Raw genomic sequence first — 15,012 nt, 5'->3', positions numbered from 1 at the left:
CCTAGCACTTGGATTCACATAGGGTCTGGCTTCCAGAGAACACTGCCCCTATGTAAAGCCTTGTCTCAGTCACCCTACAGGAGATACATTCCTGGCAGCCATTTCTACAGAACAGCCACCTTGAGTCAGGGTTATAAAACAAACACGTCCCCTTATCCCATTAACCTCTGGGTTCCAGTAGCTAATTGATTTTCCAATGACGGGCTACTGGCCCAGTCATTAGCACCTTCACTCAGAGTGTGAGAAGAAACATAAAACACTTTCTTTACAGAGAGGGCAGTTTGGCCCATTGGGGCTGTGATGCTGCTAACTATTTTTCAAATTCTAAATTGTTTTTTTTTAAATCCCACATAAGAGCTCTCTCCCCATATCACTAAATATTTCGACTGCATAGTTGCTTAATCAGTTCCTGTATGAACAATTCTACTGATCCAGCCTCAATAGCCACTTGAGGTAATGAATTTCCAAATCCTTTGAGTGAAGAAATTCTTTATCACCAGTCTGCTAATTTTTTTGCTAATAATCCTGAGATTATGCATCTTCATGTACAATTGAAGAATATACTACTTTCCTTTGAGAATGCAATGCCCCTCCGAGCCTTCCTGATAGGCTGGAGATTACGGTCACGCATAGTCACTACACTTTACAGTATATTCTGTAAAATGCTTGAAGACATCCGAAACTAAGCCTCATTTGACAGAAACTTCATCACATTACTCTCAGGATTCTGCTCACTTCTCCGTGATCTAATGTCAAATCCATTTCATTTATATTGCTCAATTGTAAAATTCAACGGATACATTCACAGCCTCTTACATTTCCTGAAATCCCTCACAGTTTTCACCCACAAGACTATTTTGTCTTCAAATCTAAGATCTCGCAGAATTGTAGACATTTCACCCTCTGCCTTTTCTTTCGGCTCTTGCTCCGAGATGAAAAACTATTCCGACTTGAGACGGTTCCTAGCGAATCCGGAGTCAGGAAAAACGTTTTTTGTATATTATTGGCCGTCTCCAGAGAAAAACTATCGATGTAAAAGTGCCATGTATTTCCAAATGTTAGCCACCGTAATGTTTGAACATCTCCCAGTGCACCTGCACTGAGGGGTAAGGACTACGAACCCTGCACAATATCAGGCTAAAGAAACTAGAACATTGAGGGAAACAAATCCCTGTGGTGCAACAGTGGATTCAGCTGCACATCAAATCCTGCACTTTGTAAAATGATAACTCCGGAGAAAGAGGATCTGCCGGAGTCGAGCTTCCTTTCTGATCTGGTGAGGTGAGCAGCAGGAGCATTCCGGCTCTGCATTCCATAATGGAAGAGGATTGCATTTCTGCAGCCACCCAGGTGGCACAGCACAGTCAGGGAGCAGCCACTGCTCTGCGTTCCCCCACTCATAGACAGTCCTTCATCTCAGCTATAATGATACCTGTTGTCTGGATATGTCCTCGTGAGGCACCAATATCGTCTTCAGCAGACTCCGCATTGCGCAACAGCTGCAAGAATGAATTTGCTAGGCAAGAAACTGAAGCCCAAATTACACATGAGACATAAAAATAGGGTTTATCACGTGCCAATCGCCAACACAAAAGGCTGAGATCCCAAAAGTGTTTGCACACAGAGAATCCTGCAAACGTACCTTCTTCAGTACTCATGCAATATCACAGTGTGTGTAAAGAACGTGGACAGGACATGTAACAAAACAATCACTACTATTAACATCTGGTGACTAACTCCCTTTTTGAAGACAGTAAAATCAACAGAATACACATTGGTACATTCTTGAACTATATAAAATAAACCAACCCTGCTTTTACACGTGACTCGTATCCTCACTATTCACAAGTTGCCCAATGCCACTCAGTGTTTTTTCGGTAACTGTGACACACACAGTTACATAGGAATGCAGACTTCTATGCATACAAATCTACACTGCACACAGATACTGTACATCTACAGGGATCTGTGTACACACAATTTGGGTTACTATTCATAACTTGCTAATGTTTCTTACATTTATGGTTCAAGATCACTCCAGTGTAGTACTGTGGAGGTGCTGTCCTTCAGATGAGACGTTAAACCAAGGTCACAAAATATATAATCGATTCACTTTACAGTATATTCTGTGAAGCGCTTTAAGATATCTCAACGACGTAATAAGGCGGTATATCAAATGCAAGGATTATTATTATTATATGTTTGTTCAGGTGGAAGTTAATGATTCCATGACACTATTCAGAGAGAAGGAAGTATCTCCCAATGTTCTGGCCAACAATCTCTCAGATAAATTGGTTATTCATTGTATGGCTCGTGAAGACATTGGTGCAAGCAAATCAGGTGCTGCAATCACCTCACCCAAAGATACAGTCATTGCATTTCAGAGCAATTCCCTGTGAAGCCCTTTGAGACATTTCAATGTTTTATGGTCTATATCAAATGCAACGATTATTGACAGGGAATACTTGAATTCTCTGCTGCTGAGAGGAAAAAAGGGTTTTGACAAGACATTCGTAAAAGTGTATCTGTTCCCAAGTGTTACAGGTTAGGGATCTGAACCTTTTAGCCATTTCCCCCACTTCATTCAACAAAGAGCAAAGACATGCACATAATTCCCCAAGTGGACAGCACTCTCCATTGATTAAATATCCATTTAGCAATCTCATTTTTCACTGGCAACCTGCATTAAACGAAAAGTGAGGAATTAATCAGGCACTACGTGAATATAAATCATCCATACAGATCAGACTAAAAGATTAGCAATATGCCTGTGTGAACAATCCTCCGGTTAAGCAGCAGCCTTTGGAATTTACAGCACACAACCCTCCCTTTAAATCTCATTGGGTATTAAGTTGGGAAATAAGGATGCTACTACAACATTTGGTCCCCTCGAGTGGTTTAATTCTAAATTAATATAGCAGAATGACTGTCATGACATTTTCAGGGTATCAATATCACACGGTAATTGATTCTGACAATGGCTTTATTTTCTAGTTCTTGATTTTATAACTTTATAAGTGGATTTTGATCCCTGATGAGAGGAGGGAGAGAGCAGCCCAGGGCTCATGGGACTGTCTCTGCTTCGCCCCAGCGACAGTGATAGGATGCAGCTTCGTACCCAAGTTAAAAAGTGAATCGAATAAAATATTTAAAGAGGAAGAACATAAAAGGGGATGGGAGAAAAGAGCAGAGAAATGGGATTAGCACCATTTTACACTCAATGGATAATATCCCTTGCTGTAATTCTATGTTAATTCCCTGCATGGCAAGCTCTTCTTTTGCCAACACGCAGATAAGGTACACTAAGCACTGCGGATGAATCAACAGTCAGTATCCCCTTGTGCAGACCTTAGTGGATATAGTGCCTCTCTCCAGGATTTTGTAGTGCCTCTCTGCAGTATGGTATAGTGCAGTGGTGGTCAACATGTGGCCATTAAGAAGCACCGCCCCCAAACATTCACACGAGTCTAGGTAAGCGTGTTTTCAATCAGTAGCGTGTTTTCAGTTTTTTCTTAATTGAATATTTCTTGATTTGTGCCATAATCCCCTCCCCACTAACCCAGTTGGAAAGGGCATGTTGCCAGAGCCCACACCCTCCTTCCCAGACAGACAGGCAAATGAGGCAGCGGGAAGGACGAGTTGAGGGTGTCTCCAGGGTAACCAGAAAATCCAGTGCCAGAAACTTCAGAAACTTCTAGACAGATCTTGTAACACTCTTGGCAGCTGGTGGACAAACACTCTGCAGCTGTGAGAGTGCACAAGAGCCCTGGACATGACAAAGTGCCAACAATACCCAGCAAAATGGATCCAAATGTTTATTCAAGTTTAAAGCAAAATTATGAATACCAGTGTATTGAAATTCCCTTGAAGCAACATTTAACTTCATCCGGTCCCTACTGACATGCATCTGTTTGAACTTCCAGAACTTGACAATTAAGAACACCATGGAGGAGGATGCTAGCGACAGACAGATCTAGCAAGTACTGCAAATAGCTGCTAAACAGGGTATTGTACAGGGTGTTCACAAAGTCCTGTAATCCCCCTTTTTTTTTCACAATCAACTTTTATTTTCTGTTGCAGATGAGTCGAATGTAACATTGTCTGCCACCAGTAACTTCCTCATGTTACTCAAGATGTCACACCAAACATGGTGACGGATCAATATCTGCCATGATGGCGCTCGCACCAATCCTCTGAATATAATTAAGTATTTCTAAATACAATTATCATCATTCTTCCACATGCTTCAGTTGTTGGTCAGTGCACTGTAGAAAAAACAAGGGTGTAACTGGACTTTGTGAACATCCAGTGGAGTCCTGTAACTCAGTGGTTAGAGCACTCGCTTTGCAAGTGAGAGACTTGAGTTCAATTCCAGGCAGAGGGCGAAACCTTGGGCAAGTTTCCTTACTCCACACGCCTAATAATAATCCCTCCAAAAAAACAAACAATAATAAATTGGTCATTTTCAATCTACGACTGTTTGTGGGACATTGCTGTGCGCAATTGGCTGCCGCGTTCGCCCACAAATATACAGTCAATTCACTTTACGGTGTATTCTGTGAAGTGCTTTGGGACGTCCTCCCGACGTGAAAAGCGCTATATCAAATGCAAGGATTATTATATTATTATTATCCTGTACTCAATGCTCTGGGCAAGCACAGCTCAGCCAATGGATACGATCACAGCCGGCCTGGCCTCCCTTATCACATTTATTTTCTTTAGAGGCACATGATTTTTCAATAAACGGCGGGTCGGATACAATCTAAATAAATAAATGCAGCTCAGAAAGGCGTGGAACTCAATATGACTCCTACAGCGGCAGTTCCTTGTGAAAATATCTGGTTTTGAAGAGGTGAGAAGAATGCTAAATCAGGAATATAAATGCTTTGGATTTGATCATTAAAGTACTTGCTTTTTTTCACCTTCTGCCTTCTCTCCTATAATCTGTAAATGTAAGAAATTCCACCTGGTCTTAAGATCATGCGGAAAATACTTAAATTCAGTCTAAGTTAGAAAGCTGGTTTTCCACCGTTCTTGAAAAGAACCGTCTTTAAGTTTGCGCACAGCAATAACCCATAAACAGCCATAGTGATCAATTTTATTTTGGGGAATCGATGGCCTGGATTTGCAGGAAAACTAACACTTGGTGGAATTTCAAGGACAAAGTAGCTAAGAGCTTGCCTTTAGCACCAAAAAAACATCGCTGGCTCAGTGAAGCTGGAAGCAAACCCGAAACCCATTGTACATCCCTACCCGGAGCACAGCAGCACTGAGGAGCATCTGCAACCAAAACACAACATGCAACATTATTAACAGCGCAGCCTTTGCATAGATTGTACAGAACCTGAACTTCATATTTCTAAGCCAAGCATAAAACAGTACATGGGATCCTTTGAGAGATTTAAATTGGATCTGCGGACACTAAATATGTATTCATTATCTACTATATTATTGTCTTAGCCTTCACCAAATCCCCAAATTGCAAAGAGCATAGGCTTTTTGGTTGTCATTTCCATTTTGCAGCATTTTCCTATAGATATGATTTCCCACGGGAAAGCTTTTTATGTGCTTGCAAAAATTTGTCAACTAGATGCTCGAATCGGTGACAGAAACCCACTGGCCAGAGCTTCAGATAGTGTTTAATTTGTGTGAGAGACAGATGCGGCAAACCCTATTTCTAAAATATTACCAATAGAAGTGTCCAAAGAGATACGTCCATTGTGATTGCAGAGCTGAAACCAATTAAAAGAGGGGACAATAAATGCCTTAGCATCTGGGTTTGCACTGTAAATAAAATCTGCAGCAGTTTAAAGTCTGAAGGATCTGATTTTATCTGAGTGACGAAACTGGAAGCGGATTGTGAAAGAAACAATTTGGTATCTGTGGAACACAATATGAAGAGACATTTCACCCCATATGCAGATGTATTTCAATACAAAATACAATACAAAATTACATTTGTAAAGCGCCTTTCACGTTGAGAGGCTGTCCCAAGGCGCTTAACAGTCAGGGATTAGGACCCGAGCGGGTGAGGGTTGGAATCAGGGATGTTGGAGGGCGGGGGTAAGAGGGTGGCACCAGTCAAAGAGGAGGGTCTTGAAGCCTTGAAGGAGTGTCGGGGGACATGGAGCAGGCCGAAGCCTGCTGAGCAGAGGGAGCAGGTTGATAAGGGATTAGCAAGTCGGGGAGGTAGGAGGGGGCAAGGCCAAAGAGGGCCTTGAAGGTGAGGACAAGAATTTTGAACTCGAACCTCTGAGGGATGGGAGTGGAGCCGGGCGAGGGTGGGTGTGGTGGGTTCACAGAGCCTGGTACGGGAGAGGTCACGAGCTGCAGAGTTCTGTATGATCTGCAATTTGTGGAGGGAAGAATTAGAAAGGCCGACAAGCAGGGCATTGGTGTAGTCAAGCCTGGCTATCATGAAGACATGTATGAGGGTTTTGGCGGCCTGAGCGGTGACGCAGCGGTGGAGTCAGGCAATGTGGTGGAGGTGGGGAAAGGCAGGGCATTTCAGTTTGAAACGATCAAAACATTTTCTAATAGCGGGAGGCATGGCGGGAGGGGTCTCTAGGACTTGGGTTCAAGTCACGCTCAGATTGACGGATGTCACTGTCTGTTGGCTGTTTGGGGGTGGGGGTGGGGGGCTCTTCTAAACTGTCATATCTCACTCAGGAATAATGGCCCTACGGCGAGATACTGAAAGCCAACTATTGCCCATTGAAATGTGTCCCAGTCAAAAGAAGCAAAAAGGAGACAAATGTATTCAGGGAGTGAAGAAATTTGAAAGGGAAAAATTGGCAGAACTCCCCTTTCAAGAAAATCTCAAGCTTGGAGTTCTTGATTATCTTGCTTTCTATATTTTCAACTGCAGGTCGAACTTCAAAACCTGCCTTAAAATTTCGAGCTCGCACTCACTTGGTTGAAGCACTTTAAGACGCTCTCCCAACATAATATGAATATACTACATGAATGTAAATTTTTGTTTCACATACTGTGGGTCTCAATTTTCATATAGGGTGCTCACTAACGACTAAAAAACACAACTGTTAAAAGTATTAATGGTTAACTTTAACATTCCTTTTGGTTTGTTTCCCTGCCCCCCACCTTGTTTACTTCTAATCATTTTCTGAAAAAAATTTATTCAAGTAGTGAAAGGTGAAAACATTAGCTGGAAATTGGCTGGGAGGAGTTGCTCAGTCTGGCTGTGTGAAGGAAGTGAATTAACATGAGCAGGTAAAGTTGTTAAGCCAGACTGATTCAGTAATTGGACCACTTCAACTGTGCATGTTAATTCAACTCTCACACTCTATCAAAGGTTCTCTCTAAACTAATATACAAATGCTTCATGCCTCTCAGTCCTAAAACCCCACACAAGTCACTGTTTTTGTCCATTAACATCCTGTTTGAATCAATTAACTTAAAATACCAATCAATCGGAAAGTTAAAATGGAACGTTTACCACTGAGCGTAATTTTTTTTAAACAAAATATTTTCATTACTCAATCACAATATGATACAAGCAGAGACAATAATGGGGCCACTTTCTGCACTTACATAAAAAAGAGAAGAACCTCAATGGGACATCTTCTATTATATTATTTCATCAGATGGTCAACATTGAATCAAATGGCACCATTAAGCTTAACTTCAAATTATGCGAATAAAACGAAAGAAGCATGCAGATGGCTGTACTGCAGCACAGAGTATAAGACTCCAGCATGCCTTTCTTTCCAAAAGTTACATTCTAAGGGATTTTGTTTTCAGCCCAACAGGATATACAGATAATTACTTAAATCCCATACACTTGGCAGAGTTGCTGCGCTGTATCTGCTATCTACAAAAAGATTTGTGAAAATCTCAAAAATAAATAGTAATAATAACCCTTGCATTTGCTGTAGCAACTTTTATGGTGAGAGGACGTTTCAAAATGCTTCACAGAAAATACAGTAAAGATTAGTGACTATGTTTTGTGGGCAAACAAGAAAGAATTTTAAAAAGAGAGGGTGAATCAGCCAAAAGTGGAGTGTTTTGTGGGCAGTGAAATTTGTTGCATTTCATAATAATCCTTACATTTGATAGAGTACCTTTCATGTCGGGAGGATGTCTGAAAGCGCGTGATAGGAATATACTGAGAAGTGTAGGGGCTGTTCATTTTTGAGTTTGATAATTATCATATTAAATGTATTACGAAACGCTTCAAATTTATCCTCACATTTCAATAAAACATAAAATCCAAACTGCAGTTTCCTTTCAAACAACCGAATCTCGTTCTCTATCCCTTGGGTTCTATAATGTGTTTGTAATACCATTGATACTTTAAATAAGTGCAGCATTTCTACATTGCTGGGTAGTATTATGTTTCTTGTGTGGGTGGGTGTCCCTCTCAAGACTGATATTTCTCCACATGAAGAGCAGCCAAGTGTACTGTATCGCATCCAAGAGTCTCTTTACAAATATTTCAAAACAGCTTATAAGCTTCTTTGTATTTATCACACAAACCTGTCTACATTTGTTGCGATATAATTCATCTGAAACACACAGAAATGTCTTCGCAGTCGCCAAAGAAGGGTTTGCCTCGGTCACTCACTGAACATTCAGAGAATCTTCTCAACACAGCGTGCTCAGTGGAGCTTCCAGCAGGCAGATCTGTGAGCTATCATTCAAAAAATAGTTCCACGTTGATCTTATCAAAGTTTCCAAGATCGTAAAGCAGTTAAGACAAACTGAACTCCCAATACCTCCAATATGATCAAGAGGGCCATAATAAGGGGTCTCGCTGTCAAAGAACAGGTGATCTACATTTCAGTAAATAACACAGAGGGTGATTAACATGTAGAAGTTTCCCTGGGAGGACAGTATCTGTTTTTATCAGGAACAGTGTGGGCAGCTCTGAGGTGTGGTAGGAATGTCTCCTGTGGCGTTTTGGGAGTGAGGGCCTGATACATTTGCATTTGTAGTTAGAGGAGAGAAAGAGCCCAATAGTGTGGGCAGTTTCAAGGGAAAATTAGATAGAGATTCGAGATCGAGAAAGATGATATTTGAAAATTGGATCAGCCAAAAGCTCTTTATCTCTCTCTCACATTGATACTTACTCACCCAGGCTGCAACGGTAAAGTGTGGCCTATTACAAGGCCCTGTACATTCAGAATGTTCCTTCATTAACTCTTTCAATACAAACATTGTTGATCCTTTTCCGATTCTTCCCCCCTCCCCCACACACAACGTATACACTTCTGACAAAATGTCCCATTTTCTAGCTCTTTTTATCAGGAGCTCTGCAAAGTGTTGTGAATTTGAGGGCTGTTAAGATTCTAAAGATTAAGGAGGCAATACTGCAACTAAGGTATGAAATTCCAACATTTCATCTTAAAATTAAAAATGGCGTGGAATTATGGAAACGTTCTTAAACTCAGCCTTAATTTGGAAACCAGTTTTCCATTGTCCTATCAGATTAAGACTGAATTTAAGAATTTTCTGTGTAGTCTTAAATTGAAAGAGAAAAAATATTTTTGTCAGCTAATTATGGATTGGTGGAATCTCAGGCCTCAGGTGAGCTAAACTCATGGTATTTAAATAACTTCAAAGATAGTGACACCCCAGGAATGCTCCAAATTGCAACTATCTTCTCAGGTACCCACTAGTGTGCTATGCACTTGCAATTAAATGAAAGACTGTTAATAAATAGAACCAGAGAATTTAAAAAGGTTAATGCTAAGTTTGTACCGCTTTACATTTTCTGTGATTAAAACTATTGGGCTTTTGAAAGATGTAAGTCTATCTAAACACATCTGTTTTTAGATGCGCAGATCAAACACATTCTTCCTACGAGACAAGTAAGAATGATATACATTGTTGATCGCTAAACAGCTTCAAAAGCTAGCCTCTAGCTTTCAAACCACAATGCACGTTCAGAACTCGACTGACAAAACTGGCGTTAAGATCCCATTCATTCTCAAAGGTCACGCTGCATTGAGAGGTCCTTTTGTGATGGCCAAGAAACTGTGGACTGCACTCTTGTTCCAGTCCCCAGATCTGCATGTGTAGAACTGTGAGAAGTCACGCAGTACTAACAGCTATGTGAGTTGCTTCCTACAAAACTCTTCAACAAATTCCCCCTTTTCCTTTCCTTTTTAATGGCTATCTTCCCCCCTCATCTGCCCGCCCCTTCCCCAGCTGAAAAAAAACCTGAGGGCAGATGCTGTCACAGCTGTAAGGAAGCTGGGAAAATAAGGTCACTTCGCAGAGATCAGCATTGTTTGTTCAGTGCAGTAAAGACAGGAGAAAATTCCCCGAGTAATAAAAAGAGAGAATAGAGCACTCATATTCACAAGAGGCCTCTGTTTCTTTATCTCAGGATCTCAGAAAGCAGCTGAATCCCAGCTCCTACCTTTTGCTGAGACCAGCGAACAACTACAGCGCAGGACACACTCACTCCGCAGCAACGAACTGTACCTGACAAGCAGTCAGCACGAAGCACAGCCTTTTTTTCCCCTTAACAAACAACGTGGCTGTCTTGACACAAGAACAGATTTGTAAAGTGAAAAATAATGAAACACCTACTGCAGTAAAGAGGATATTACCTCAACCCACAAAAAAAGCAGGCAGTGGGGGGGTTATTTCCTACTGCCAATATATTCCTGCCAATGTACTCCTACAGCAACTTGCTTTGCTCTTCACCCTCCCCTAAGAGGAAACAATTTATTACATTAGGTCTCTCAACATGTGGCAGCGCAGAAAAGCCTTCCACTTTGGAAGGCAAACTGTAATAAGAATCAAGGCTTGCATTAAACCCCATTTCCGAGATAGGAGAACATGATGCTTTCACAAGGGATTTTAGTAAGAACTTGCTGCAGCCAGAAGTACTGCACTTCTTTCTCCCCAGTTACTGTTCTTCCTGAGTAATTATTCTCGAAAGTTTTTATCTAGTTTGGGTTTCAAAACGATCTTGGCAAATGTTCCCATTCTAATTATTTGAAGCATTTGTGGCATTATGAAACCTTGTGGCTTACCACAAATATTCACAAGTAGTGGCTGCTGATTTGTGGGAATGGGATGGGGTTGTGGTTTATAGGCATTATACAAATCAATCACCACAAAAAATCAGGGGTGGGGTCCAGCCAGTGGGAATCCAGCCAGTGGGAATCCAGCATGGATTTTGCTGCTCATGAACTTGCCACGTTAGCGTTTGCAGCAAAACATTTTTTTTGCAACACTTTTTTGGGGGCCGGCTGGGTGTCTGACACATGTGCAAATCCACCATCACGCTGGAGTATCTGAACCAGATTGAGCTTTCCACATATGCATGCTATCTGCCAAGGATGAGATCAAATGGGTCAAAGTTTCTTCATCTAAACCTCTCCTGTAAACTGGGAGAAAGCCCCTCACGTCTACAAAAGCTACTCTCCAAAAGGTTTCAAAGGCAGTTGGCAAGAGAGACATCAGAAATCACTTGGCCAGCAGTCGTCCTATTAATTCCCATTTACACAGAGCCAATGCTTTGCAGTTGAATTTGACATCAAGCCATCGGTGGATTATTTTAAAGGACAGTGATCTGAATGAAACAACTGCATAAGATAATGTCTTGAGCATTGCCATCTTCTTCTGATAGATTTGAAAAGAAGGCTTGAAGACATTAACAGAATAAGATAATCAAAACATTCTATGAATCTGATGGAAGCATTTAAAATTATGAAAAAGTTCGATAAGGTGGATATTGAGAGGTTGTTTGCATTTGTTGGTTAGTTCAAAACCAGAGGGCATAAATATAATACCAGTCAACTTCTAACATCTTGACCCTGGCTTAACCATCAAGCTGTCATTATCTCGGCCATATTTATTTAAGTATTTATACATATGCCTAGTTCACCATTTCAGATAACTCACTGAGCCCTTTTCCCGAATTATCAGGAGTTTGCTGTTAAGATAGCCAGTAGTAGATCTAACAGGGAGTTTAAGAGGAACTTCTTTGAGGGTGGTGAGAATGTGGAACTTGCTGCCCGAAGCTGTAGTTGAAGCAAAAAGCATTATTGTATTTAAGGAACATGATACATACATGGGGGAGAATAGAGAGGTTTAGGAGGGGGAATAGAAGGGGTGGAGGGCTCCCATGGAGTATAATTTGCCACTGGCTAGTTTGGCTGAATGGTCTTTTTTTCTACTGTATCATTCTGTGTAATTCAATGCAACAGTCTGGTAACTAGCTGCAAAGTAGGAGAATGCCCTACATTGTTGCACTGACTTCTTATCCCAACCTTAGTTGATATTCTGCTTTTATTGTGCAAGACTTTGAGCAGCAACATTATACCATCTCATGGGGGAGGGGGTTAGAGGGGGGTCATAAATAAATATTTTTATCATGCAGTATCATATTGAAACGTCTCAAAACATGTTCCAGATAATTATTGCCAAGTGTAGTAACTACTTTTGTGGGCAAATGTGGCAAATAGTTTGTGCACAGCAAGGTCCCATAAACAGCCATGAGGTTGAATAACCATTTGATCTGGAAAACTATCAGAAACTGTCTGACCTTCCAGACATTCATCTCTTGTCGGCCAGTGAGCTGCAGAGGCAAAGTTGGTTGCAACTTTCACCCAGCTGTACCAGGAAGCATTAGTAGGGAAGATGAAGTCATCATGTAAAATTGGGCAAACACTTTATGGCTCTTTCTGAGACATTGCTGTGAGCAAATTGGCTGCTGCACTTGCCTAAAATAGTAGCTATGCTGTAAAGTGTTTTGAGATATCTCAATGACATGCTAAGGCATTGTATCAAAATCAAGGATTACTATTAAATAGAAATATACAGTAATTCGCATATGACTACGTTTTGTTTGACATTCAGTGCTGCAAGGAAAGTGAGAAAAATGCATTTGAATGGTATGTGAAAACAAATCTCACCTGTTATCCAATATAACCTATTTAAGATTACAAAGAGATACATTCTCTTCAGCTGAAATTTTTATGCACCCATGTGCATCATGTTTCTGCAGTGAACAGCTCTTTCAGACAAGTCTGCTCCAAGCTATCAATATAGAGATCTGCTGCTGAATATATAAGCAGTAAGTGCCCGCTGTTGTAATTCTAATACATCAGTGTATCCGTTTGTTTCCTTCACTTATATTTAAATGTACGAAGACATTGCACTGTTTAAACAGGTTGCTCGCTATAATGCACAGCAAGTTTGCCTCTTTGAAAAACATTCCTTTCAGTATTTTAAGAACCTACAAAACCAACTGTTGCCAGGAGGGATTTTCTTTAATTGGATCATACACATTAAGCACTAAATCTAGGACATGGTTGTGGTTTCTGCCCAGATTTTATAGGTCAGCAGCAGTATTCCTGACACAGTCACCTCGCTTTGTAACAACAGACGGCTTTTTTTTATCCCGTCAGTCAAGTCTTCAGATCTGCGTGGGAGGGTGCTGATAATGAGATGCCCTGATGAGTTTGCAAAATCTCCCACTGATCTTGGCAAACAACCAAGTTGTCTTTAATTTAAAACTTTTTTAATCAATGCATCAAAAATAGAAGGCAAGTCTTTCTCGAAAGTCCGTGAACAACAAATAACATCTTGCCACGTTGTGAAAGATGCCTCCAACGATCTTTGAGCAGGTAATACAGACGACATAACTTACAATTAATTCATACATCCATTTTCCCCTCCCTCCATTTACTTCTTCCAGTATCAGCCCCACCTATTTGCACAATTGAGATAGTCTACACTCCCACCAGCACAAACACAATTTACTGATTGACTCATTGACTTCTCAGGACAGTAAAGTAAGAGGACACAGGTTTAGAGTTGCAAAGAGCAATCTCAGGACAGACACGAAGAAACTTTTCTTTACCCAGAGTGCAATTAAAGATACGAACAGGAAGGGTGCCAGGAAGGGTGGTTGAGACCAGGACATTTTGAGCTGAAGACGGTAGGATGGGTATTGTGGAAGGATGACATCAAATAGGCTGAAGGACCTTCTTTATCTAAACCAATTTTGCCAACTTGAGTAGAGCAGGTCAGTAGCCCCCTTCTCTCCTGCATCTTCCAGACTATGAGGGCCTGTGCGAGCACTTTATACCCTCTAACGTTAGTTTTCCTTCCCATCTAACTATATACCTGAGCATCACCTATCAGAGAAGACTCTGATCAAGTATGAATCTGTCAGGAATGGCACTGAATCGTGGCTACCCTAGTCTACAGTTTCACATTGTAACTATTAATCTTCTCCCCCCTTACACAGGCACACATGAGGAAAAATGTCAATGAATTATCGAGATTGTATGAAGGCTAAATCCAATTTACACATGAATACTATATAATGATGATACCTGAGTTTATTAAAAGTCTTTAGATCGCAAAGAGGTTTGTGCAAATCATATTCCACTTCAGCTGTTGATGGAGTAATACTTGTCTTTACAATTTATTGAGATTCTCCCACAATGGCTTAGTTAGTAAAGTAACTGTTAGGGTGCAATTAAGACATTCAGATGAGCAAGGTATTGAGTGAACTGATTTACTAAGTGTGTCAGTAAGTATTCTACAATTCTCCTGAAAAAATCGGTGGAAACCGCAGGAAAGTATGCATCCATGGATGACTTTGGGGTAGAGGGGAAGGATCTGGCTTAGCTGTGATGGTGCCCACAGTCAAATAAACTACCGACACTCAATGGCAAGAGTCACCCATGCAGAATGTATTCTTAGGTGAGCTATTGGTTGGCACTCAGTGCCAGTCCCCCAGCACAGTCAGCACCTTGAGCAGAGAACAAAAGGGGAAGGGAGAAAAGAAAAATCTGACATTGAGAATGCAGTTCAGTGTCTTCAAAGTGTCATCTGTCAATTTTCGGAATTTAGTATGCACTAGATATGCCCTATAACAATTTATGTCTTATTAAAAGGTCAGTTATTTCATTATGTATGTAAACTGCCCTATTGAATACCATATCTTTATGTGATTTTTTTTTACTGAAAAAATGTGAGAGAGTGTGTGTGCGAGAGTGTGTGTGTGAGTGAGTGAGAGAG

The 15,012-nt window shown here is 40.9% G+C and overlaps 1 protein-coding gene across 3 annotated transcripts in view; it reads right to left on the bottom strand.

The window, feature by feature from the left end:
• efna5b (ephrin-A5b) overlaps positions 1 to 15,012 on the bottom strand; it is a 152,116-nt gene that overhangs the window by 77,445 nt on the left and 59,659 nt on the right. Inside the window, exon 1 of one of the 3 annotated variants that reach the window (XM_007893135.2) lies at positions 2,018 to 2,050. The exons of the other annotated variants lie outside the window; for them this stretch is intronic. Coding sequence (XP_007891326.1) covers positions 2,018 to 2,019 — 2 coding nt within the window. The 5' untranslated portion in view covers positions 2,020 to 2,050. Of the gene's footprint in view, positions 1 to 2,017; positions 2,051 to 15,012 lie in introns of those variants that run through there. 3 annotated transcript variants of the gene reach the window in all.

The sequence above is a fragment of the Callorhinchus milii genome, unplaced genomic scaffold (assembly GCF_018977255.1).
Source record: "Callorhinchus milii isolate IMCB2004 unplaced genomic scaffold, IMCB_Cmil_1.0 Scaffold1, whole genome shotgun sequence".
In the NCBI taxonomy this organism is placed as follows: domain Eukaryota; kingdom Metazoa; phylum Chordata; class Chondrichthyes; order Chimaeriformes; family Callorhinchidae; genus Callorhinchus; species Callorhinchus milii.
This window is presented reverse-complemented; position numbering and strand designations above follow the sequence as displayed.